The following is a 27590-nucleotide window of genomic DNA, read 5'->3' as shown; positions in this document are numbered from 1 at the left end:
ACAACCCATTGTATGATCAAAGTGCAAATAGTTTGGGGTAATAGTAACCTAGGATTGTGTTACATTTAACCAGGTGCTTTACAGTCTGCACTCATTAGGTGAATCATTACCAAAGTTTCTATAGACTTATTTGGATAAGGCAAGTATGTATTAGCAACCAAAATTGCGTATGAATGAATTCAGCCTTTTCTCAGTTTTAGATTCTGAAGACCCAGGTCCACAACTCAGTAACTGTTGGTAACTGTTACTTCATAGGTTGAATGAAACATTGCACCCCACACAAGTACATGTCTATGAAAACTTGTTTGAGTGGCCTTTACTAAGACAATGAATTTTGCCCACTTTAAGCAGCCTAAGGATACAGTAAAACCCCTTAACATTTCCCGGAGAATAATAATAATAACTAAGACACGACAAAGACCAATGAAAAAAGTGTTTAATTAATAGACAGTATTTGTAGGGCCTTCCCTTCCATCCGTGTTCCTCCCTTTCAGGAATAATTTCATTAGAATGCATTTCATTCAGTGGCACGGAAAAGCTAAGTGAGCTGGGAACAGAAACAAACTACTACTACCGATTGGGCAAGACATATTAAAGTCCTCCAGCTCATTCATCACCTGATTTACTTAAAGGCACAGACCAACTCCTTGAATTGGCTTACGAGGAAGTTTGCACTCATCTTTTCAAAACACAAAAACTATTTTGCTGAAAACCTTTATTTTTCCCCTTAAGTGTATACAAATGTGGGATATTGTTTTTCCATCAGGAAAAATTAGACATTTCTGGAGTGCATCTTTAAAGTGAAGGTGGTTTGGGGGAAGCTAAGTAACTGACATCAAAAAAGGCAGGTGAGGAGTTAGTGTGCATTGGGGCAGGGGCTAAAAGACGCAATCGTGTAGATTGTCTGTCGCTCGTTGTAGCAGCTGGTTCTGAAGATCTTATTTGGTCGTAGAGCCTTGCTGCTTATTTTCTGGAACTGATGGGCAGGATGTCACTTAGGCAAAGGGGTTTCCAAAGGGGTCTCCGAAGGGATCCGAGCCGCCAGTGGTCTGGGCAACAGGAGTGTTCTGTCGGAAAAACAGTGATACAAAGCAGTACGTTATCGTCAATTGCTTGGTGTTTGATAGGATTCATTGCGATAAGAGTCTGTTTCCGTACCATTGCTAGGAGTGGTGCTCCAAAGGCATTAGGAGTTGCAGTGCCAAATGCATCATCAAATAGGCTCTGGTTGAGACCGGTTGCTGCTGTTGGAGCCAGGCCTGGGGCTGGATTTGGGGCAAAGGCATCCAGGAGCCCTGGAACGGGGGCCGCTGCAGAAGACATGGGAGCAGCTTGCCGTGGGGCCGGTTTGGGTGAGTCTAAAGACAGACAGGAAAGAAACGGGAGAAGAATCAGGTGGATTAAAAATAAATACATTTCACAGATACAATACCAGTCAAAAGATGACACAATGCAAGGGTTTATATTTTTACATTGTAGAATAATAGTATAGACATCAAAACTATGAAATAACACATTTGGAATCATGTAGTACAGTCTTAAATCAAACTATATTTGAAATTCTTCAAAGTAGCCACCCTTTTCCTTGATGACAGCTTTGCACACTCTTGGCATTCCCTAAACCAGCTTCATGAGGTAGTCATCTGGAATGCATTTTAATTAACAGGTGTGCCTTGTTTTTTTCCTTCTTAATGCATTTGAGCCAATCAGTTGGTAAGGGTGGTAAACCGAATATGGACTTGGTCTTTTACCAAATAAGGCTATATTATGGCAAGAACAGATCAAATAAGAAAAGAGAAACGACAGGCAATCATTACTTGAAGACATGAAGGTCAGTCAATCCGGAAAATGTCAAGACCTTTAAAAGTTCCTTCAAGTGCAGTCGCAAAAACAATCAAGCACAAGAAAGGAAGACTGTTACCTCTGCTACAGAGGATAAGTTCATTATAGTTACCAGCTACAGAAATTGCAGCCCAAAATAAATGCGTCAGAGTTCAAGTAACAGCCACATTTCAATAACTGTTCAGAGGAGATTGTGTGAATGGTCAAATTGCTGCAAAGAACCTACTAAAGGACACCAATAAGAAGACTTGCTTGGGCCAAGAAAAACAAGCAATGGACATTAGACGTGGAAATCTGTCCTTTGGTCTGATGACCAACCTCAATGTCTTTGTGAGACAGAGTAGGTGAACGGATGATCTCCGTATGTGTGGTTCCCACCATGAAGCATGGAGGTGTGATGGTGCTTTATTTATTCAGCAGCAATACGCCATCCCATCCGTTTTGCACTTAGTGGGACCATTGGTTTTCAACAGGACAATGACCCAACACACCTCCAGGCTGTGTAAGGGCTATTTGACTAAGAAGAAGAGTGATGGAGTGCTGCATCAGATGACCTAGCCTCCACAATCACCCAGCCTCAACCCAATTTGGATGGTTTGGACCACAGTGAAGGAAAAGCAGCCAACAAGTGCTCAGCATGTGGGAACTCCTTCAAGACTGTTGGAAAAGCATTCCGGGTGAAGCTGGTCAAGAGAATGCCAAGCGTGCAAAGCTGTCATCAAGGCAAAGGGTTGCTACTTTGAAGAAACTTATATACATTTATTTAATACTTTTGGTTACTACATGATTCCATATGTGTTTCATTGTTTGTCTTCAATATTATTCTACAACGTAGCAAATAGTCAAAAATAAATAAAAAAAACCTTGAATAAGTAGGTGTCCAAACTTGACTGTTACTGTACATCAAAAACCATCCTGTAACCCAAGCCATAGACTTCACTGTGCTACCGTCCAGGAAAACGGTACTGGACCATGTTATTTTTTACACATTAAGGTATACACCCGTTGTATTCGGTGCATGTGACAGATTTTTTATTTAACTTGATATTTGCTGGGGCTAGATGATAAATAGGTATTGGGGTAATCTCCTACAGATTTGATAGGATTTTGAAATTCCAAAACAACCACCATTACCATTGGCAACCGCTGAAATCTGACTCTGAATTTCAAAGTCGTCGTGATCCGCAACCTCCTGGAGCATGCCCACTTTGCTGGAGAAGTACTGGGCAAATGCGCCATCCCCATTAGTGCTGGGGGCGGCTCCAGGAGCCTGCTCCCCCTTCCTGGCTGGGATGGCTGGAGGTTTGGCAATCTGGAAGTCCTTGAACATGTCCTTCCCACTCTTCTTCTCCTTCTCCCCTCCTAGGGGGTCCAGAGCCGTGAAGGCACTGGGTTCTACCTTGGCTGGGGCCTCCTTGATTGGGGGCCGGGGTGGTGGCCGAGGTGGTCCTTGTGGCATACCCTGTGGAGGGCCTCCCATCATGGCATAAGGGCCAGGTTGGAAGGGGTTAGCCATGGGAGGCTGGCCCCAGCCAGGTGCAACCATGGGCCCTGCAGGAGCAGGCTGTCCCCAAGCCTGGGTGACCGGCTGGGCCCCATACGGGGATGGAGCCTGCTGGCCCCAGGGGGCCGGGGGTATAGGAAGGGCACCGAAGGCAGATGGCTGGGGGAAGGTGGTCTGGGGGTTGTGGAGTGTTACCCCTCCTGGCATGGTGAACATGGAAGGTCCTGGTGCTGGGACTCCCCACGGTGATGTGGCTGTGCCATGAATGGTGACTGAAGGGGGACCCAACTGCAATGCTCCTGGAGGACAGAGGAAGACCAGGGGAGAGAAGAGGATAAGGTTACCTTTTCATTTAGGTATAATAGGTAGACTGAATAGAACTTAAAACACCATCTAGTTTGCCTCAAATGCAGCATAGCTAAAGGATGATTTGCGCCAATGCCGATTTAAGCTAGCCAATTGTTTCGCTTCAACACAACATGGGTTCTCACTATTTGGAGCCAATGACGCCACTAGTCTTACCCAGAGCTGCTATGGGAGAGGTGGTGGTCGGACTGTTGAAGAGGTCATCAGAGGCAGATGAGCAGTCAGGCTGACTGAGAGCAGCATATGGGTCGGTCCCAAACAGGTCATTGGCAGGAGGAGACTGGTGGTCAAACCGCAAATAAGGCAACCAAATTTACTACAGGGATATTGAACAATTGACTATCCAGCAAGGGCCAGTAAACAAGGGGAAACTGTAGTGAGCACTGAGTTAATGGCAAGGTTTATATGGATGATAATGCGGTTGAAAAACTATCATACTTATATACTGTATTCACATTAATATGAACCTTTAAAAAAAACACATCCCTAATAATACTTAAAAAGACAAACACCAACACTTACCTCCACACCTCACTGAAGCATGAATGTTAAGACAAGGAACATATAAATAGATAGCAATAGATAGACAGTCAAGCAGAGAGGTTGTTAATCTCCAGGGACAAGCAGGTTAGAGAAGCCATGTGAGCACCACTACATGCAGTTACATTAGAAACCCATACCAGTTCCAGTTGTATCCCCAGAGACAAAAACACCAACCCTAACATCCTTGTACCAAAACCATGTTGGTAAAGACAAAACAGTGCAATGCTACCTGTTGGCCTGTAGGAATAGAATATGCCAGCATGGTATCCCAGTGCTGTGAAAGGGGGTTGTTGTTAGAAGACCAATTATGGTTTGGGGAGGTGGTGTGCAGACAGACTCATTCTCAGACATGCAGCAACATCATAGGACCTCTATGGAGCTTCACCTTGGCACTCCTCCGACCTCGTCCAGCCTTAGTGCTCTGTGGAGGGGGGCTTATCACAACCGAACCATCCTTGCTAGGACCCACAGGGGCAGGGAGTTGTGGATCGAACATCACGTCATTACAAAGGAGAGGGCTTTTCCCAGAAACGTCAAGAAAGGGGTTCTGTGGTGAGTGCACAGATCCCAAACCATTCTGGACAGGAACCCTGCTCTCTTCTGTCATCACTCCCCCTAGTGGCCACTGGCCATTACTGAGAGCCAGGATCATGTTCCTATTGGACAACCCGCTCAACTGCTGACCGAAGTTGTCAGAGTCTTCTGTAAGACCAACGCCACTCCTGATTGGCCTACCCAAGAAGTGAACAGAGCTTTCTTGGTTGTGATTGGTGGAGGGGGCTGAGATCAGAGAATGGGGGGGTGCTGATTGGGCAAGGGGGTCATTGCCAAAAGGGTCCGTGTCTGGGGTTGGAAAGAAGCCAAACGTGGAGGAGAAGGGGTTCTCTGTCTGGGGGGTGCCCCAAGGGTTAGGTGTACAGGAGGTGAAGGGATTTCCCTTTATACAGTTCTGATTGCTGTCAACCTCGGCAGACAGATCCAGCAATAGAATATCACTAGTCTCCTGGTTATCAAGGGAGGGAACGAGAGGGAGAGAGAAAAAAATAAAAATCTGTTGCGCTGAAAGAGAGAAGCAACTGTTAACACAGCTAAATGAATAACAAATGACATGACATGAGAAGACGGTTTGATTGATAAAGCAACAGTGGTGATAGCTAAACAAACATTTAAAACAGGATTCAGAAACTCAACTGTAGGAATGTGCTTTGTCAATGCACCCGCCTTTGTGTCCGAGGGATTACAAGCATTATTCGGAATGTGTTGCCATTTAAGATAGCCAGGATTTGACCTTTGTAATCAATCAAAACTACCTCAAGTTAATAAACATACACTTATTACAGACAGACCTTTACAGAGTTGAGTTTGAGAGCCCTGTATGACATAAGATGGTTTGATTGGTTTAAGGGGTGAAGTTACGCAGTTAAGCTATGGTTTTGGGCGAAAGACTGGCATACATCCACAAGGCAGAACAAAACATCTATGGCCAAGGGTAAGACTGAGCTAGCTAGCACCTGAGAGGAACTTTACCAGAGCTTGAGTAGTCAAAGCCACCTGATTATAACATTAGGGGAAAAGATCCTTGTTTGGAATAGGAAAGGGTGCAAAAAGCCTCCAATATTTAAAATAAAATACCAGCAAGGTAATTTGTTGTCCGTTCTGTCCAAAAAGTTTACTTCGAAGACACGCATGGCATATAACATATTTGCCAACCATTGGCCCTATCCATGTGTAAAGTCTGTGTTACGAGCATTTCCCCCAGCTCTAGCACTTAGGCCTCTTCACATTATGAGTATATTCCCAGAAAAAAAATATATATTCCCATAATAATGTGTGCACATCCATTGAACACAACAGCAGGCTAACTTACTGTAGGAGAGTGGATGTCTGGGGGGGTGGACATATCGCCAAACAAATCCAGCTGTTGCACCTCCTAAACAAAAACACATCCATTTTAAGCATCTTAAAAATACTGGATGTACCATAAAATGAGACTCAACAGCACATCTACTAGTAGACACTTGTGCCTGGAGAATCCTCTTCTGCATCCACTTTGCACTCTTTTACATGCATGATTCCAATATCTTAAAACACTTACTTTGGCAGCGCCAGCCTGGCCATCGATACTGAGCAAGGCATCACCACCGTTCTGTAAATGAAAACACAGCAGTAGGAGGTCAAGGATGCAGTATGTTGCAGATGAAGCTTATAATTAGCCAACATACAGGCACTTACCTCAACTACTGCATTATTACTTCCACCCTGAAAAGATAGTGCAAGAGAAACATGGTGAATATTCCCATTGGAGGAAAGTAATATGTTCTCCATTTATTTATTGGAAGCGATTTGTGTGCGATGAGTCATCTCATCGGTATTGCAATGAAAGCATGGTTTGTGGTGCAGGACTAATGAAGCACTAGGGGGCAGTGTTGACTACAAACTTCTGTCACATGACCAAAAATGTTTGGAAACAGGGCTGTACTACCAGAACATAGAAAAACGTTTAACAGAAAAGTACAATTTGTATGGCATGCCCTAATGAACAACCCCACCATAGTTATTTACCTTCTGTGAGGCCTCGGACTTCTTCACGTTGAAGATGACCTGGAATAGATCCTTTAGGTCAATGACCAGGGGCTCTGCCTATATGGAGAGGAGATGAATGGAAAAACAGTCAGACAATCAACTACTTGCAACAATCGAACAATGAGTCTTACCTGCTGACCAGTCTTTATGGCGAAGAACTGGTGCTGTCCCTCGGCCCCACACACGTAGCCGAAGGCCCTGTTATCCGTTACGTCTCTGGCGATGAATGAGATCTTATTCACTATGTGCTCGTGTTCTATCACCTGAGAGGGAGAGGAGAGAACTGATTTTAAAAACAGTCAGTCTTCAATAACTTAATAATATAAACACTTGCATTTAGGCCAACATGGAACCTACTCGACTGAGATCATGTTTACCTTGTGAAAATGTCTCTACAATTCTCTATTATAGGAATTGAAGTTGTAAAGGTTGGTAGTAATGTTGATACTCCCCAGCCACTGAGACATGATATAGATAGAGGGATGAACTGTGGATTAGAAAGTCAAACAGTTCTCACCCCTGTTTTCTCATCAATGATCTTGATGCCTGACATGGATATGTTGACCCAGATCCTTTGCTTGTGTTTGCCCTGGGACCGAGAAGCTATTGCCATGCCCTGCAAAGACAACACCACAACACAATGACATACTAACACAGACAGCTCACCACCGTATGCACACCCAGAGAGAATTACCATACAAAATCATATTCAATTTGCTCTTCACTAACGTGTACTGTAGCATCTGCATCCTAATATCTGCTACCTTGAGTTTCATCATGGAGTCCTGGCTCATCTTGTCCCCTCGGGCCTCTGGAACATAGTCGATGCCGATCAGCTTGGCCTTGTACCGCACACCATCACCCTGGAACCTTGACAACAGGTACTCATCAGTCTTCTCTGGAGCTGGGCAAAGGGAAGGAGAGAAAAGTGAATCATTGGATCGATTGTCACTTTGTCTGGTTGAGAATGCCATTTATAATTCATGACGTAGCCTCAACCATCACACCACAAGACGCATGGAAAGCAAGATGTAAAACTAGACCAAAGGTCAAGTCTGACGACTCAGAAAAAGTATGTTCTGCCCATAACACCAAATCCCTTACGTAAGAGGGAGAGGCCCCTTGCTTATAGTACCTTTCTTCTTCTCTTTCTTAAAGGGGGTCTTGGCTGGTGCTGTGGAGGGTGTGGTGGGAGGGCTGGTTGTGGAGGCGGGGGTGCTGGAGGGGGCAGCCGGGACTACGGGTGCAACGCTCTCCATTTCAGTAGACATGGTGGGGTAGGGGCTAGCCTTACTGGAGTCAGGACAGGTAAACCAAATCAGACGGCAGCTCCTTGTTCAGGCCAGGGGGTCGACTCAGCAAAGAGACTCAGTACTAGCACATGCTCCGTTATGTGCCTGTAGGAGGGAGGGGGAGAGCGAGAAATATAATGCAACTACACTCCGATGTTAAAGAAACTGTCCAGTGAAAATGTCACTAAAAAAGTTAAATATTCTGTTGTTAACTCGTACCCAAACAATGTTGTTGACTCGTATGGTCAAAGCATAACATTAAATATCAGTCTAATCGCATTAATATTGTTAATGAAAGGCATATGGCCACAGCATTCTGACACAGAAAGCTGCTTTTTAACATATTAAAGCGGCAATATTCACATAGAAGTGAGTCATAGATCTGCCACTCATTGAAAGCGTGTCCAAGAAGTGGTAGCTCTGTTCTATGTGCACTATTTCTATGCTTCCCATTCTAAAAGTTAAGTTTTGAAGTCTTTTACACCAGCTTCAAAATACTAGATTTTCAGTTATGGCAAATATATTTCACAGTGGTTTAGATGGTACAATGATCCTCTACAAAATACTTGCTTGTTTTGTCCCAAACTGAAAAAAGGCAAACTAGAATTTGAGCAACCGGGAAATGGCAGGGCGATTTCTGCATAGTGCATCTTTAATTCAGAAAGAAAAGTATCACTCATATTACTAATTATAGGTCATATTTCATAGAAATCAGGAAACACTGGACAATTACTTTAAGCTTTTGGAAAATGTATATAAAGTATGAAATTAAATTTCACAAAAACATTTGTGATAAAAGAATGATAGAACAAAGACATTACAGCTCCAAACATTTTAAAGATTAACAGCTTCTGCTGGCTTCCGCTACCTGAAATTGTCCCCTAAAAAGGTTTTGTGAGCATCATAAAAAGTAATATCCCTATAATGATCCACAATGAGGAGCCATGACCCCAGTACCTCGTTCTTACTAACCACCCATCATATTGAAGCCTTGCTGTAACCCATTGATAGCCATGCATGTAGGGATGGGAGGTGATTCAACTCTGTGGGGTCTTTAATTAAGACAATGTGTGCAAGAAAGGAACACCTGGAGGGCATCAGAAACAGCTGCGCAACTAGCCAGGGACACACACTTCCTCTTTCGAACAGTGCGTCCTGTCAGTCATGTGATTCACATAGGGCAGAGGCCCTGTCCAGTCCAACTCTAGGCTGTCATAAAGATCTTAGGGTGAGAGGCTGGGTGTTCAAATTAAAGCTGTTCCATGTAACCTACAGTGGCTTGAGAAAGTACTCAACCCCCTTGGCATTCTTCCTATTTTGTTGCCTTAACCTAGAATTCATACATGTATATTTTTTATATATATTTTTTTTTGGGGTGGGGGGGGTGTATAATTTGATTTACACAACATGCCTATCACTTTGAAGAAGCGAAATGTATTTTATGAAAAACAAGACAATACATAAAACTACCCACGCCCCCAAAATCAACACTTTGTAGTGCCACCTCTCTCAGCAATTACAGCTGCAAGTCTATTGGGGTGTCTAAGCTTGGCACATCTAGCTACTGGGATTTTTGCCCATTCAAGGCAAAACTGCTCCAGCTCCTTCAAGTTGGATGGCTTACGCTGGTGTAGAGCAATCTTTAAGTCATACCACAGATTCTCAATTGGATTGAGGTCTGGGATTTGACTAGGCCATTCCAAGGCATTTAAATATTTCCCCTTAAACCACTCGTGTTGTTTTAGCAGTAGGCTTAGAGTCATTGTCCTGCTGGAAGGTGAACCTCCATCCCAGTCTCAAATCTCTGGAAGAATGAAACATCCTTCACTGTGGGGATGGAATTCCCAGGGTGATGAAGTGTTGGGTTTGCACCAGACAGTTTTCCTTGATGGCCAAAAAGAGAAATTTTAGTCTCATCTGACCAGAGTACCTTCTTCCCTATGTTTAAAAAGTCTCCCACATGCCTTTTGGCGAACACCAAACGTGTTTGCTTATTTTTTTTCCTTTAAGCGATGGCCACTACTTTTTTCCTTTTTTCTGGCCACTCTTCCATAAAACCCAGCTCTGTGGAGTGTACGGCTTAAAGTGGTCCTATGGACCGATACGGCAATTTCCACTGTGGAGCTTTGCGGCTCCTTCAGGGTTCTGATTGGCTTCTGAATAATGCCCTCCTTGCCTGGTCAATGAGTTTTGGTGGGCGGCACCGTCTTGGCAGGTTTGTTGTGGTGCCATATTGTTTAATAATGGAATTAAATGATGCGCCGTGGGATGTTCAAACTTTCTGATATTTTTTAGTAACCCAACCCTGCTTTGTACTTCAACTTTGTCCCTGATCTGTTTGGAGAACTCCTTGCTCTATGCACGCACCACTTTTACATTTATTTTTTTTACTTGTTTTGTAAAATTTCACTTCAACAACTTGGACTATTTTGTGTATGTCCATTACATGAAAACCAAATAAATTTAATTACAGGTTGTAACGCAACAAAAAATAAATAAATAGGAAAAACACCAAGGGGGATGAACACTTTTGCAAGGCACTGTAAGTCAGGAAACTATGCTTGAGTATAATCCATTGTGATTAACATTGCTCCTCTTTCAGTGTAGTGAAGACAGTATGAGGCAGAGTGTGCCATGGAACACCAAGATATTATGTTAAAGGAACACTCAGCCGTTCTGGTTTTAGAGAACATAGTGACAGCTTCTTAGGAAGTCACACTCAGCTTGGGTCACCCTATCTGAGGCTAAAAGACAGCTGGATACCACCACACTGTCCATCTGTGTGCAACTTGGTCCTCTGGTTATGGTAGGAGACAACATTTGCTATTAACAACTATAGCCACAGTTCATTATTACTAACACCATCACAGCTGTAACTAGGCCCTTCATGACAAAGACAGAAACCGAGCACAGACAGAATAGCCTACAGTAAAATATAAAGTCAGTGGCCGACCAGTACTGTAAACTGCAAGAGGAGACTTGACTGCCAACACAGAGCTCTGGAACCATCAACACTCACAGCTGGATTAGGGAACAAAATGGCTTCTTTCTGAGAGAGAGAACAAGAGAAACACTACAACAGCACATTATAAAAACCACCATAGGTTGATTTCAGCAGCTAAACGCTAAGCATTTATTTTCCATATGACACATACCTTCAGGGGCACTTGCAGATGCTGCGTAGATCGCCGCACTACTGGAAATTAGCCTTGACTGACTATGGCAGAGGAGAGCAAAGGTTGGGAGTGAACAAAGGTTGAGCTATTAAATTAAGTTAATCTTACGCTACCTGGTTGGTGTTTAAAACTGGCCATACGCTCCAGTAATCTCATAACACACAGGGCAACATGACAGTAGAGCGTGCAATCCACCCTCAGCAGCTGTAGTCTAAAACCTTAAAAAAAGGTGAGAAGACTACAGTGCAAAGGATTGACAATGTATAGTTATGTCCAAGAATGTGACCGAGGCAGGATTGAGAACATAGGCCTACTAAACTCTATTTCTATAAAATATAGAGTGTAACTCAGGAATAATGAGACATACAAGGTCAAGAACCAATGTTGCCTCAATTTTTCAGCACTGAGCAAATTTCAGGTCTGAGGAGAACAAACTTCCAGCTATACCTTTTGCCAATTAGGCTACTTCATCACAATGTAGGCCTACCAGAGTGGCCTACCATCAAAACAATGGAGAAAATGCATCCCATAATTTTTTTTACATGGAAATAGCTGTTCTATGATTCAGCCTCCAGTAAAGCCAATGTGTGGTGTTAAAGCCTGTCTCAAAATACAGCACTGCCCCTTTAAGACAAAAAATAAATGCTCTTCACTAGACTTGCTTTTCAAAGATGCCTAGAAATTTACACGTTTTGTGCTCTTGTAGGAAGCAATCGCTCCCCTATTGCTGACTACAAATTATCTAAAACTGGGTGAATAACTCCAACTAACAAAGGATATGAACAAAATGAGCACATGTGGCTACATGCCAGTCTCTCAAAACAAGCACCATTGTAATTTAAACCTAATTGCCTGTAAGTCACTCTGGATAAGAGCTTCTGCTAAATGACTAAAATGTAAATGTTATGCCGCACAGGTCTGTGTAGAGTACGGGTTGAGTTGTGCGTGTCAGTGCAATAGTATCCTATTCCGATGTGTTCGGCCTACAACAAATTCTCTTACATAGTTACTTTTGGTATGTTGCATTGAAAGTTGCTATTGATTCGATCACAATTGCCACAGTGATGGGAAACGTTGATCACTTTCTAGAGTTTCCCCTGTTGACGCTAGAAAGTTAAGTGAAGTTCAATCTTGTGTGCTTTTCTCCGTGGGCTGATATTTCTTCTGCGCGGCAGTCTCGGGCTACTGCTCGCTGCTTACTAGCGGAGCTTAGAGAACATTTCCAAGAACCTCATGTATGACACAGCTCCAGCTGAATTCCCGCCACTCTACATAGAGGCCTCTTGTAGTCCTCTCAGGGTCAGTCTGGGGGGGGGTTACTCAAAAACAAACAGTCCATTTCCTGAAAACAAGTACAAAGCTGACAGTCCACAAGCTCTTGTAAAACCAGTGCACAGTGACTGCTGAAGAGTAGATAACATTAACTTGACTCGTCAGGTAAATTCCCCTCTGATGACTGGTAAACACGTTAACATTTAAACTACAGTGGGAGAATGGAAGCCGTTTAAACGATAGTCAAGGCAGCCCCTTTTAGTACCCTTTTTCACACTACTGTGCCAACCTGAACATTTATTTTCACATAGTCCTGAACAGGACAGTTCCAGCCACTACAGGGGATGTATAACCAGTCCAGTACACATCTTTTTGGTGAAAAGCCTTGGATGAAATGATTATATAATGACTGTCCTCAGTCCCAGTTGTCCTCAAGCGATTGGACTAGTCCATATTCTATTAAGATAAGAAATAAGCACTTGGGGACATTTAGTGCATCAGGCCTGTATGTCAATATCACCTTTAACCATCTAAATCAGTGATATAATAATAACACTTACAAACTGCCATTAGAGAAGTATGCAGCTCTTCTAAACCAAACTAATTTCAGCATGTAAAAGTCAGATGACTTGCTTTGCAGAGCTACAGTGGCAAATGTTGATCTAACATCTTCTTGCAAATCAAGTTTATAATTGCACGCACACTCAAAACGACAGCCAAATCTCGCTCTGCCAAGCAATCATTTGCATTATATGGCTTGCATCACAAGAGCGACAGCACTAAGACAATAAAACGGTCATGCATTGGTTTCTGCTATGAGAGCAGATTTTTTGTCGACCTTGAACACAAAGTGCATTCAAGGTCTACAGAAATGACTAGAACAGTTTCCCAGTCATCATATGATAGCTGGAGACAGGGTTTGATTGCATCCCCCACTTTAAGACACACGTAACCTTTGGGCCTATCGGTCACCGAGTAAATGTTCTCACACTTTACATGTGTGTTTACCGGGCCTCTATCACAGAGGAAACAATTATGTTCCTAATAGCCGATAAGTTATCAGATAACAAGCAGAGAGGGTTTCCTTTCCAAACCAAATGACTGACTAGATAACCAATCAGATCCCAGATAGCACCACGTGACTGATTGGGTCATCTGTGGATCACAACACACCACAGTGTTTGTGTGTCAAGTCAAAATCCCAAGTAAATGGGCAAGAGGGTTATTGGGATACTGTCAGCCAGGGTTGACAGGCTGAACTACCTTTCGGGTGGTGGTTACATTAGGCACATGATGCTAGCTGCTCAGTAACTACCATGGACTGACAGTCCCAGTGACTTTGCCCTAATAAGAGGCCGTGTCAGCAACTTCAGAAAAAAGCTCATTAAACAACTTCCCAATGTCAGCATGACTAACTAACCTGACAGTAACTGCAGGAAGAGACTGCCCCTAATCTAAGGACAGACAAAAACCATTGGCATCTCCTGAGCGAATACTCAATGCCACAGCTTTAAAAAGGTGAGAGAAGGACTAGCCAGCAGCATGGCTATTTGTAATTAGGCATTTAAAACCAGCCAGGGGACCAACTTTCCAAACACTGGATGGTTAAGCTACATCAAGAACACCTACCATCTTTTGGATTCTTCAGGCATCTTCAACTAGTTAGGCTGAAGCCATACACATTTTTTTAAAGAAAAGATTTACACTGAGTCAACAGAATGGCTGCAAAAATGGAGAGATGTCCCAATCCTGGGCGTTGTGTTGCTTCATTAGAAGGAAAAGTGAAGTTCTATTCAGCACATCTGGAGGAGATCAGGGCATGAATCAGACACTCAATGGGATGGTGAAATACCACAACTGCAGCCTAGACCCACTGTGGATACAGACAGTGGCCGAGGCTACAAAGAATACATTCTGACACCGCCAGGCAACTGTCCACTAGGGATACTAAAAAAATGCTGTTAGTATCTGACTAATGAGCTATGGTATTTCATATATACGTAAATATCCAGTTATGAAAAGGATAAATATGGTGGCGCAATGCAGAGAGATCATGATAACCCATTTTGGTAGGCCCATGAAGACGGCCTTGTTTAACAGATAAACATCTTAGGTCCCCAAAACATGATTTTAACGTAGTTTAAATATATTATTCAACAAGTTGTCCCGGAAAAAAAAAAGAGATCTGTTACTCAGCCGAAGTCTCTTTTCAGAAAGCTAAAATAGCGACCTCCCACAATTACCTAGCACTAAACCATTACCTTAGCGACGTGTGCATAACGCGCACAGCTGGATCTAATGGAAAAATCATGGGGGCTTCTTGGATTTGTTTGATCCAGTATGTAAAATATAATTCCAAATGTAGGAATTTCCATTTTAAAGTGAAGCATTCCGTGACAGCGAAACACAAATAGCCTTCCCTGCCTGTGGATTTGTGGATGCGAAAGAATGTGGATGTCACGTACCGTTAACAAGCGCTCCAGACAGAATTCTTCATTATCGAGGTTTCTCTTCCAGTGTTCTGAATGTTATTCAAAAGCTATCTAGACCGGTCGACACGTCTCCTATCCTCTATGAAGGTTGAATCAAACACCGCTTTTTCAGAGATGTGTTTGAATCAGATGTTTTCCGCTAAGAAGTGCCCCAGAACGCGCCGCTATGTGGTGAATTGGTGACTCCCCTACCGCGCACAGGGCTCCTTCTACCTCCCAATTTAACCCCTAGCACGCCAGAACGTCAGGAGGCACGTTGCGCCTGTATAGGCCGCACAACTACACCAATCAATGATGAAACCAATAGGATGATTGCCATGTAACCATTATTTCATCCATCATAACCTGCAATCCGACGGGTTTAGGGTCATGAAATATTGTGTGGATGAAGGGCATTTGGGTGGCGGGCGGGTTGAATAAAGATAAAAATAACACATTAGAAAACCATACATGTATCATACATGTATCATTCTTGTGTAATTTATATTGATAGCCTAAAATAATGAAATACAACTAAATGTAGCATTAGTGCATAAGCCTAAATTTTAGGGCCTTACGGTATGCGCGCCAAATATGCCAAACACCAAATGTTTTTGGGAATGGGGAGAAAAAGTTCATGTTGGAGGCAATAACGACAATGTCAGAGTTTAAGTTGATAAGAGAAAAGCTGCAAAAGAGAGGGCCAGAAAAGTCATGTTTGAGAAAGATTTGGTTCAAATGCGCCTATGGCACTTCAACCGTAGCCTACTATGCAGATTAGTTAAATGGACACTGAAATCTGGACACTGACTGTAAGTCTATAACTTCGAACGTAGCTTTAATGTTAAGTCCATCACAATTAAGCATTTCTTGCAGTAAATTGATACACCAAATGTAGGCAAAATGTTGACTCGGGAACAGGAGGAGAGAAATTGTATGTATTTATTTCAGCATCTTAAGAGAATGGTAATGCAAAGTTAGAGGTGTTATCTTTATCAGCATCATTAGTTGATAGTAAGTTAATACAACCACATAAAATATGTATCCAAGCCCAACTGAAATCTTATAAGAAACATGTTAGGTCGTTCTCACAGCTTTCTATTTCCTTACAACCGGTCAAACTGATGTTATTTGGACATTTTGCAATGAAAATCTTTCCCGTTTTTTTGTTGTTAATTAAGCTATTGCGTTTTCTCCCCGGTCCCCAAATGTCTTTGCTCCGAGAAAGAAGCAGAGACGACAGAACAAACTTTACCTATTTGAACTCCACTGAAGCAAGGGTTTGTTTAGTATTCTAGGGAAACATATATATATATATAACAACATACAGAATATAAGCTGCATGTATCTAATTATAGACGAGTTGATTAACAAATAGCCTACGAAAATGTTGGAAATTATAAGCAGAAATATATCTCAATCAGGTTTTAAAAAAAATATCCTGCACCCCCTGTCAAAAAAATCCTTCTGCTATCTCTGACTGTAGCCTACAGCATATTTTCAATTTTAGTTGCATGCATCACTATGCTTTTACAACTCACATCAAACATACTTTCAACCTGCTTTTGCCTTCCGCTTTATACAAATCTGTGGGCCATGTTACTTAGCTATGGGATCTATGTAGCCTAAGCCTATAGGAACATGATCCGATATTTCCTGATGTTCTTTGCAGATTAAAAAATAACTATTTTGCCCACTGCACTACCCCAGGTTTGTTTGACCCAGATTTAGTAGGTTTATAGTAGGCTAAAGACAAACATTGTAAATGCAATTTACAGTAAGAGAACATATTTCAGTAAGACATGCTGCTTAGAGTCAAATTTGTCAAAACCTCCATCAGACGAAAAAGAAGAGGACGACAAAAGTATTTCCTTTTCAACCTTACACCTATTGTTCACAATGGGTATGATGACAGTAGAATGTGTTAGTGGATGTGTCCATGCTTGCATACTTTCATGCATGTGTGCTTCCACATGTGTGTTTACATGCATGTGTGTGCGCTAGTGGTCAGCTGTTTGTTAACCAGCACCAGGCAGCAACTGCTAATAACCCATCTGCAACGCCCGACTATGTGTGATGTTTGATTAAGTTAAAATCTGAGGCCACCCAATCCTAACCCAATAATATAGAAAACGTGCTATAGGCTAAATCAAAATCAAATCAAATTATATTTGTTAAATCCCCCTGAATACAACCTTAACGTGAAATGCTTACTTACAAGCCCTTAACCAACAGTGCTGTTAAGAAAAATAAGAGTTAAGAAAACATTTACTAAAAAAAAGAAAGAAAAGAGCAACAATAAAATAACAATAAGGAGGCTATATACTAGTCAATGTGCGGTACAGATTAATCAGGTAATTGGAGTAATATGTACATGTAGGTAGGGGTAAAGTGACTATGCATAGATAATAAACAGGAGTAGCAGCAGTGTAAGAAAAAAGGGGGGGGGGGTTTAATGCAAATAGTCTGGTTAGCCATTTGATTAGCTGTTCAGCAGTCATGGCTTGGGTTGGGTGTAAAAGAAGCCTTTTGGACCTAGACTTGGTGCTCTGGTGCCACTTGCTGTGTGGTAGCAGAGAGACCAGTCTATGACTAGGGTGGCTGAATTCTTTGGAAATTATTAGGGCCTTACTCTGACACCGCCTGGTATAGAGGCCTGGTATAGTGGCAGGAAGCTTGGCCCCCGTGATGTACTGGGCAGTTGGCATCAACCTCTGTAGCCCTTGCGGTTGGAGGCCGAGCAGTTGCCGTACCAGGTGGTGATGCAACCAGTCAGGATGCTTTCGATGGTGCAGCTGTAGAACCTTTTGAGGATCTAAGGGCCCATGCCAAATATTTTCAGTCTCCTGAGGGGGAATAGGCATTGTCGTGCCCTCTTCACTACCGTGTTGGTGTGCTTGGACAATGTTAGTTTGTTGGTGATGTGGACACCAAGGAACTTGAGGCTCTCAACCTGCTCCACTGCAGCCCCGTCTATGAGAATGGGGGCGGGCTCCGCTCTCCTTTTCCTGTAGTCCACAATCACCTTCTTTGTCTTTATTACGTTGAGGGAGAGGTTGTTGTCCTGACACCACACGGTCAGGTCTCTGACCTTCTCCCTGTAGGCTGTTTCATCGTTGTCGGTGATCAGGCCTACCACTGTTGTGTCATCTGCAAGCTTAATGATGCTGTTGGAGTCGTGATTGGCCTCACAGTCACGGGTGAACCGGAAGTACAGGAGGGGACTAAGCACGCTCCCCTGAGGGGCCCCCATGTTGAGGATCAGCATATCAGATGTGTTGTTGCCTACACTTACCACCTAGAGCAGGTGTTTAGTCCCAGGGTCCTTAGCTTATTGATAAGATTTGAGGGCACTATGGTTTTGAACACTGAGCTGTAGTCAATGAACAGCCTTCTCACGTGGGTGTTTGTTTAATCCAGATGGGAAAGGGCAGTGTGGATTGCAGTAGAGATTGCATCATCTGTGGATCTGTTGGGGCGGTATGCAATTGGAGTGGGTCTAGGGTTTCTGGGATAATGGTGTTGATGTGAGCCATGACCAGCCTTTCAAAGCACTTCATGGCTACAGATGTGAGTGCTACAGGTCGGTAGTCATTTAGGCAGGTTACCTTGGTGTTCTTGGGCACAGGGCCTATGGTGGTCTCCTTGAAACATGTAGGTATTACAGACTCGGCCAGGGGCAGATTGAAAATGTAAGTGCAGACACTTGCTAGTTGGTCAGAGCTTTCTTTGAGTAACCGTCCTGGTAATCCATCTGGCCCTGCGGATTTGTGATGGTTGACAAGTACTTATTAGGGCTGCAATCCCGTTAACGGGATCAATATGACAGTGCAGGGCGCCAAATTCAAAGCAACACAAATCTCATAATTAAAATTCCTCAAGCATACAAGTATTTTACACCATTTTAAAGATACAATTATTGTTAATCCAGCCACAGTGTCTGATTTGAAAAAGGCTTTACAGCAAAAGCACCACAAACAATTATATCAGGTCACCACCAAGCCACAGAAAAATACAGCCATTTTTTCCAGCCAAAGACAGGAGTCACAAAAAGCACAAATGGAGATAAAATGAATCTCTAACCTTTGATGATCTTCATCAGATGACACTCATAGGACTTCATGTTACACAATACATGTATGTTCTGTTTGATAAAGTTCATATTTATATTTAAAAAATCTGAGTTTACATTGGCGCGTTATGTTCAGTAGTTTCAAAAACATCCAGTGATTTTGCATAGCCACATCAATTTACAGAAATACTCATTATAAATGTTGATGAAAATACAAGTGTTACACATGGAATTATAGATATACCTCCTGAATGCAACCGCTGTGTCAGATTTCAAAAAAGCTTTAGGGAAAAAGCAAACCATACAATAATCTGGGAACGGCGATCAGAAAACATTTATATATATCCGCCATGTTGGATTCAACAGAAGTTAGAAATAACATTATAAATATTCACTTACCTTTGATGATCTTCATCAGAATGCACTCCCAGGAATCATAGTTCCACAATAAATGTTTGATTTGTTCGATAATGTCCATAATTTATGTCCAATTAGCTACTTTTGTTAGCACGTTTGGTAAACAAATCAAAACTCACGAAGCGTGTTCACTAGTTGCAGACGAAATGTCAAAACGTTCCGTTACAGTCCTTTAGGAACATGTCAAACGATATATGGAATCAATCTTTAGGATGTTTTTAACATAAATCATCAGTAAGGTTCCAACCGGAGAATTCCTTTGTCTTCAGAAAAGCAAAGGAACACAGCTCCCTCTCATGTGAAATGCACATGACCAGCCTGTGGCACTCTGCCAGACACCTGACTCATTCCCCTCTCATTCGGCTCCACTTCACAGTAGAAGCCTCAAACAAGTTTCTAAAGACGGTTGACATCTAGTGGAAGCCTTAGGAATTGCAACTTGACCAATATCCCACTGCGTATTCGATAGGGGCTGAGTTGAAAATTGACCAACCTCAGATTTCCCACTTCCTGTTTGGATTTTTCTCTGTTTTTTGCCTGCCATATGAGTTCTGTTATACTCACAGACATCATTCAAACAGTTTTATAAACTTCAGAGTGTTTTCTATCCATTACTAATAATAATATGCATATATTAGCAACTGGAACTGAGGAGCAGGCAGTTTACTCTGGGCTCTTCTGGGCACCTTTTCATCCAAGCTACTCAATACTGCCCCTGTAGCCATAAGAAGTTAAAGGTCTTGCTCACATTGGCTATGGTGAGTGTGTTCACACAGTCGTTAGGAACAGCTGGTGCTCTCATGCATGCTTCAGTGTTGCTTGCCTCGAAGTACGCATAGAAGTCATTTAGCTCGTCTGGTAGGCTTGTGTCACTTGGCACCTCGCGGCTTGCTTCCCTTTGTAGTAGGTAATAGTTTGCAAGCCCTGCCACATCTGACAAGCGTCGGAGCCGGTGTAGTATGATTCAATCTTAGTCCTGTATTGATGCTTTGCAAGTTTGATGGTTCGTCGGAGGGCATAGCTGGATTTCTTATAAGCGTCCGGGTTTGAGTCCCAGTCCTTGAAAGCGGAAGTTGTACTCTTTAGGTCAGTGCGGATGTTGCCTGTAATTTACGGCTTCTGGTGTGGGTATGTACGTACGGTTACTATCATCGATGCACTTATTGATGAAGCCGGTAACTGATGTGGTGTACTCCTCAATGCCATCGGATGAATCCCGGAACATATTCCAGTCTGTACTAGCATAACAGTCCTGTATCTTAGCATCCGCGTCATCTGACCTCTTCCATATTGAGTGAGTCACTGGTGTTTCCTGCTTAAGTTTTTGCGTGTAAGCAGGAATCAGGAGGATAGAATATGGTCAGATTTGTCAAATGGAGGGTGAGGGAGAGCTTGGTATGTGTCTCTGTGTGTGGAGTAAAGCTGGTCTAGAGTTTTTCCCCTCTGGTTGCACATGTAATATGCTGGTAGAAATGAGGTCAAACGAATTTAAGTTTCCCTGCATTAAAGTCCCCGGGCCACTAGGAGTGCCGCCTCTGGATGATACTTTTCTTGTTTTCTTATGGCCGTATACAGCTCGTTGAGTGCAGTCTTAGTGCCAGCATCGGTTTGTGGTGCTTAATAGAAAGCTATTAAAAATATAAATTAAAACTCTTGGTAAATAGTGTGGTCTACAGTTTATCATGAGATACTCTAACTCAGGCGAGAAAAACCTTGAGACTTCCTTTATATTAGATTTTGCACACCAGCTGTTATTGACAAATAGACACAAACCACCACCCCTTGTCTTACCAGAGGCAGCTGTTTTGTCTTGCCAACGCCCATAAAACCCAGCCAACTGTATATTATCCATGTCATCGTTCAGCCACGACTCAGTGAAACATAAGATATTACAGAGTTTAATGTCTCGTTGGTAGGATTGTCTTGAACAGAGGTCATCCAGTCTATTCTCCAATGATTGTACGTTGGCCAATAAGGCGGATGGTAGAGGCGAGTTACCCACTCGGCGACAAATTCTCACAGGGCACCCGGACCTGCGTCCCCTGCATCAGCGTCTTTTCTTCCTGCAAATGATGGGGATTTGGACTCAGGTATCTGCAGAAAATCCTTCGCATCCGACTCATTAAAGAAAAAATCTTTGCCCAGTTTGAGGTCAGTAATCGCTGTTCTGATATCCAGAAGCTCTTTTCAGTCACAAGAGACGGTGGCAGAAACATTATGTACAAAATAATTTACAAACAACGTGGAAAAACACACAAAATTAGTTAGGAGCCCGTTAAATGGCAGCCATCTCCTCCGGCTCCATTTTGGCTCCCTAAAAACTTGAGACATCTGTGGTATTGACTCTAAAATTGCACATTTTAGAGTGGCCTTTTTTTGTCCCCAGCACAAGGTGCATTTCTGTAATGATCATCCTGTTTAATCAGCTTTTTGATATGCCACACCTATCAGAGGGATGGATTATCTTGGCAAAGGAGAAATGCTCACTAACAGGGAGAGTAATACGCTTTTTGTGCTTATGGCACATTTCTGTGGAAAAAAAATTAAACTCCAACACTTTACATGTTGCTTTTATAATTTTGTTCTGTGTGGTTCTCTTTCATCTCTGCTTCTTTCTTGGAGCAGAGACGGATGAGTACCAGTGATAAATTGCTATAACTCAAAAGAAACGGGAATGATTTTCTGTGCAAAATGTCATCAGTTTGATCATTTGTAAGTAAATAGAAAGCTGTGAAAATGACCCAACGTGATTCTGATAAGATTTATTTTGGGCTTGGATGCATATTTTAAGTGTTTGAAATAGCCTACTTTCAGCATTTATGATACTAATTAAGATAGTACCTCTAGGCTACAGATGGTATCTAACTGTGTATTAGCATTGCCATTGTGCTCCCTCTCCGGCCTCTAGGTCACCAGGCTGCTCGTTATGGCGCATACCTGTCACCATCGTTACGCGCACCTGCACGTCATCAGACTCACCTGGACTCCTTCACCTCCCTGATTATCTTCCCAACATATGTCACTTCCTTTGGTACCTTCCCCAGGCATTATTGTTTCTGTTCCAGTGTATTGTCTGTGCGTTATTTGTGTTTCTTGTTTTGTATTTAGTTGCGTTTACTTATTATAACAGTCACTCCCTGAACTTGCTTCCTGACTCTCAGCACACTCGTTCCAAGCATTATTTCAAGACGCTGAAGAAAATAAACTATGTTTCTCCACTCCTGTTCCTAAATAGTTGAAAGTTGCTAATTAGCTAAACTGCTAAAGTTGTCCATGATGAAATTTGAACTCACAACCAAATATTTTCCAAACATTACTTTTCTGGACCTCCCTTCTCTTTATTTTCAACTCTCCATTTTGCAGTTTTTATCTCATTGAATTGAACTCCGTCAGTGTCCTTCTTGCCTGCATGGATCTATGTTAACTTTTTTGCACGTTCCCAAAAGCATTTGGCGATTGGCGTGTAGGCTTTTAGGCACTCATACAGTTAGGCCCTACATTTTAGGCTTACCTGCTGATGCTAGATAGCCTCAAATAATGAATGAAAGAACTCAATGTAGCCTATAGGTATAAATTCCACAATAATTATATAATTATGATAGGCTACATTTATGGATTTTTAAGGTATTATTTCTTTATTCAACCCGCCACTAGTGATCCGCTGGTTGACTCATAACCCGTGGCCTCTGCGGATATATAACCTCCGTGACTGCGGGTTTTGAGTCAACTTGTGATGCGCATGTCCAGATTAGCCTCAGGGGACAGAGCTGTGCAGAGCAGGGGAGACAATAAGACAGAGAAAAGCCTTCCTTCCTGGCTAGGTTTCCTGTGTAGTTCTGCTGACAGAGGGTGTTATTTAGGAGGAGAAAGGGAGAAGAGCCTCTCTGAACCAGATCATTGACAAGCCAAGGAAGAACTTATTTTCCTTTTTTCCTGTCACCTCTGGAATGCATAGCCAGTCGTTGCATCCCAAAAGGCACCCTATTCCCTATAGTGCACTACTTTGGGCCAGAATCCTATTGGCCCGGGTCAAAAGTGTTCTGGTCAAGATTTGTGCACTATAAAAGGAATAGGGTGCCATTTTGGACGCACGATTTCAGGCTCAGTGAAGTGGATCAGCCCGTTTCTGCTATGTTAACCCATCACATATGATACAGGGGTACTGCATTAAATTATGTGCAGCTTATAAAGGCTTCGTAAACACTACATAAATGTGTCACAAATCATAAAGGGTTCATAAATGTAGCATAACTGTGTGACATAACCACTAATGTAAAATGTGACATAAACTTATGCTTTATAAAGCGTGGCATAAGCACCACTTATTAAAGGCTTTATAAATCATATTAAATGGAGGGTTCATAAAGCATTTATAACCTTGTCCTGACTCTTGGTAGAGCATTGCAATGCCAGGATAGTGGGTTCGATTCCGAAATTCGGTAAGACAGATTTAAGTTTCCCTGCATTAAAGTAAATTTAAAGAGCGCCATCTCTGGTTGAACGTTTTCCTGTTTGCTTATTGTGGAATACAGCTCATTCAGTGCGGTCTTAGTGCCAGTATTAGTCTGTGGTGGTATGTAGACAACTACACAAATACAGATGAAAACTCTCTAGGTAGATAGCGTAGTCTACAGCTTATCATGAGATACTCTACCTCAGGAGAGCAAAACCTTGAGACTTCCTTAAATATCATGCACCAGCTGTTATTTACAAAAAATACATAGACCACCGCCCCTTGTCTTACCAGGCGATGCTGTTCTATCCTGCCGATTCAACGTATAACCTGCCAGCTCTATGTTGATAATGTCGTCGTTCAGCCACGACTCCGTGAAGCATAAGATATTACAGTTTTGAATGTCCCGGTGGTATTTTAATCTTCCATGTGGGTCATCGATTTTATTTTCCAAAGATTGCACCTTTGCTAGCAGAATGGAAGGAAGTAAGGGTTTATTCGATCGCCTACGAATTCTCAGAAGGCAGCCCAGCCTCCGGGCCCTTTTCCCCCGCCTTCTCTTCACGCAAATGCCTGTTCCCTGGTAAGCAGCATATCATTCACGTTGGGCTCGTCGAACTCGTTATAGGAAAAAAAAGGATTCTGCCAAACCGTGGTGAGTTATTTTCTGTCATAAGAGACGGTAGCAGCAACATTATGTACAAAATACGTTTAAAAAATAAGTTACAAACAACGCAAAGAAACAAACAAAAAAACACAATTGGTTAGGAATACGTAAAACTTCTTCTTTGATCCCCTGCGCCATCTTGCGACTGCACTTGAAGAAACTTTGAAAGTTCTTGAAATGTTCCGTATTGACTGACCTTAATGTCTGTTCTTGCCATAATATGGACTTGGTCTTTTGTAAACCACCCAGTGGAGGCTCCGCAGAGGAGGAAGGGGAGGACCAAAAAAGTAATAATTTTTCAAATAAAATAAAATATTATTGGTCACAAACACATGGTTAGCAGATGTTAATGTGAGTGTAGCGAAGTGCTTGTGCTTCTAGTTCCGACAGTGCAGTAATATCTAACATGTAATCTAACAAATTCACAACAACTACCTTATACACACAAATGTAATGGGATGGAATAAGAATATTTGCATATAAATATATGTATGCGCGATGGCCGTGCGGCATAGGCAAGATTGAATAGATGGTATATAATACAGTATATACATATGAGTTGAGTAATGTAGGATATGTAAACATTATTTGAAGTGGCATTATATAAAGTGACTAGTGATACCTTTATTAAAGTGTCCAGTGTTTTGAGTCTATTTTGGCAGGAGCCTCTCTATGTTAGTGATGGCTGTTTAACAGTCTGATGGCCTTGAGATAGAAGCTGTTTTTCAGTGTCTTTGTCCCAGCTTTGATGCACCTGTACTGACCTCGCCTTCTGGATGATAGCGGGGTGAACAGGCAGTGGCTCGGGTGGTTGTTTTCCTTGATGATCTTTTTGGCCTTCCTGTGACATCGGGTGGTGTAGGTGTCCTGGAGGGCAGGTAGATTGCCCCGGTGATGTGTTATGCAGACCGCACTACCCTCTGAAGAGCCTTGCAGTTGAGGGCGATGCAGTTGCCGTACCAGGCGGTGATACAGCCCGACATGATGCTCTCGATTGTGCATCTTTAAAAGTTTGTGAGGGTTTTAGGTGACAAGCCAAATTTCTTCGGCCTCTTGATGTTGAAGAGGCGCTGTTGCGCCTTCTTCACCACGCAGTCAGGGTGGGTGGACCATTTCAGTTTGTCCGTGATGTGTACGCCGAGGAACTTAGAACTTTCCACCTTCTCCACTTCTGTCCTGTCGATGTGGATAGGGGGGTGCTCCCTCTGCTGTTTCCTGAAGTCCACGATCATCTCCTTTGTTTGGGTTTAGATAAAACTATGTTAAATATATTCATGTCACCAAATATTGATTAAATTACACTTTTTTACAATGAAGGTCAACAGTAACTTCAACAGCACTGTCTGGGGTAGCACCACCAGCCGGAGGACAGCTAGCTTCCGTCCTCCTCTGGCTACATTGACTTGACTACTAAACTTAGGAGGCTCGTAGGCCTCACCCCCTTCCATAGACATTCATAATAATTATGACCACTTCCGGAGGACATCCTCTAACCAATCAAAGCTTTTGCAGTATGAACTGACATGTTGTCCAACCAATCAGAGCATTTGGACCAGAGAATGAACCTATTGAGTTGTGTTGGGATTGTGCCACAGAACATTTTGGGGGTTCTATTGTTGAGAACCTTGGTGACATTGTTGGATATAGATTACGAGTAAAAAGTGATAAATCAGTTGTAAAAATGATTTATATGGGCTTTGATGGGACCAGTTTTTTCTAATCAAGTTTTAAAATATATATATTTTTAATAACATATATTATTAAATTCAAATTTGTTAGTTTTTTTCAAATTACAGGAGACTGTTTGTTGTTTCCTTGATTTTATAACTTCATTTTTGTGTCCAGTTAGTGCAATTTATTTAAATGTACCTTGCTAACTTCAGTAGCTAGCTAGCTACCAGCGCGAGTGTCAAGTTTTCTGTGCCAGAATGGCCAACGCTGACGAAAATGTGGACTTTTGGTTGAAGAACCCCTTTCATTTTCTGGTGTACACGGAAAAGGTGCGTATTAAAAGCAAGGGTCGACCTCTACCTGAGATCAGTTTCATGGAGAAGGATGAAAAGGTGAGAGCGTTCAGTACCACCTGACGTCAAAAGTATAGCTGGTTAAGAGCTTTTCATCAAGCCGCCTGTATTGCTGGCCTTGTCTGCGTTTTTGGGCATGCAATCATTTGCTTTTAGAGGACACGACGAGATGGAAAGTTCCGCCGACAAGCGCAACAACAAGCAGCTTGCACCGGTAATTGCACGTTACGATGCTTTACTTGCTGAACATATCGAACTTTCGACTGTCTTTTATGGGATGTCGAAAAGAATTCCGAATGATGTGATTGCTTCCATTGCATCATCCATTAAAAGATTATTGAGAGAGTTTGACGCAGCGCACTTTTTCGCGTGCGCTCAAGTTGGCTTTCCACTTTCCTCCGGTATTTATTTAGCAAAGATAATAACACATAATCACTCCGGGCAGACACAAGCAAAAACGAATTATATAAATGTTGCAGCAGCCTAGGCTACACCTAAACATTAGAAATCTGACATGCTGTATGGGATGAAAACGATACTATTTTTCAGTCTCATCAAACTGTAGTCTACTAATAAGAGCAGCTGCATACAGCCTATGTCAATCTGGTCAGGATAAACTAATTGGTAACGTTATGTATTTATTATAGTCCATTTGTGTGTCAGGAGAAAATGTAATTGTGATCAAATTGAGTTTATATTCAAAATTGGGCTGGCTAGGATGCCTATACGTTTTTAATCCATAATGCTTTACTGGAATTAATGAATCAACATAATAGTGATGACGGTTGTGAGCAAATGTTTTGTAAGGCCTACAGTTGCATAGGCCTGCATGATGCAAACATACATAAAGCAAGCTCAGCCCTGTGAGTTATATTATCTATCAGTTGTTTTCTATGTGTCTGGGTAGA

General features: G+C 42.4%; 1 protein-coding gene across 4 annotated transcripts; it reads right to left on the bottom strand.

Moving 5' to 3' along the window:
• Positions 1 to 700: 700 nt before the first annotated feature.
• LOC139408880 (disabled homolog 2-like) lies at positions 701 to 15308 on the bottom strand. 4 transcript variants are annotated; one of them, XM_071153292.1, is made up of 15 exons: positions 15044 to 15151; positions 11286 to 11347; positions 7974 to 8235; positions 7603 to 7742; positions 7356 to 7454; positions 6970 to 7101; positions 6818 to 6895; positions 6488 to 6514; positions 6351 to 6401; positions 6123 to 6185; positions 4641 to 5258; positions 3869 to 3992; positions 2977 to 3645; positions 1159 to 1358; positions 701 to 1067 (listed from the first exon to the last, which is right to left on the bottom strand). In XM_071153292.1, the coding sequence occupies exons 3-15, from the start codon at positions 8107 to 8109 to the stop codon at positions 996 to 998; spliced, it is 2409 nt and encodes an 802-aa protein (XP_071009393.1). In that variant the 5' UTR covers positions 8110 to 8235; positions 11286 to 11347; positions 15044 to 15151; the 3' UTR covers positions 701 to 995. The 4 variants fall into 4 exon arrangements, with proteins under 4 accessions (XP_071009393.1, XP_071009395.1, XP_071009397.1 ...); XM_071153294.1 differs by lacking the exon at positions 11286 to 11347 and having other exon boundaries at positions 15044 to 15308; XM_071153296.1 differs by lacking the exon at positions 4641 to 5258 and having other exon boundaries at positions 15044 to 15254.
• Between the last annotated feature and the right edge of the window lie 12282 nt (positions 15309 to 27590).

Source organism: Oncorhynchus clarkii, chromosome 5 (assembly GCF_045791955.1).
Source record: "Oncorhynchus clarkii lewisi isolate Uvic-CL-2024 chromosome 5, UVic_Ocla_1.0, whole genome shotgun sequence".
In the NCBI taxonomy this organism is placed as follows: domain Eukaryota; kingdom Metazoa; phylum Chordata; class Actinopteri; order Salmoniformes; family Salmonidae; genus Oncorhynchus; species Oncorhynchus clarkii.
This window is presented reverse-complemented; position numbering and strand designations above follow the sequence as displayed.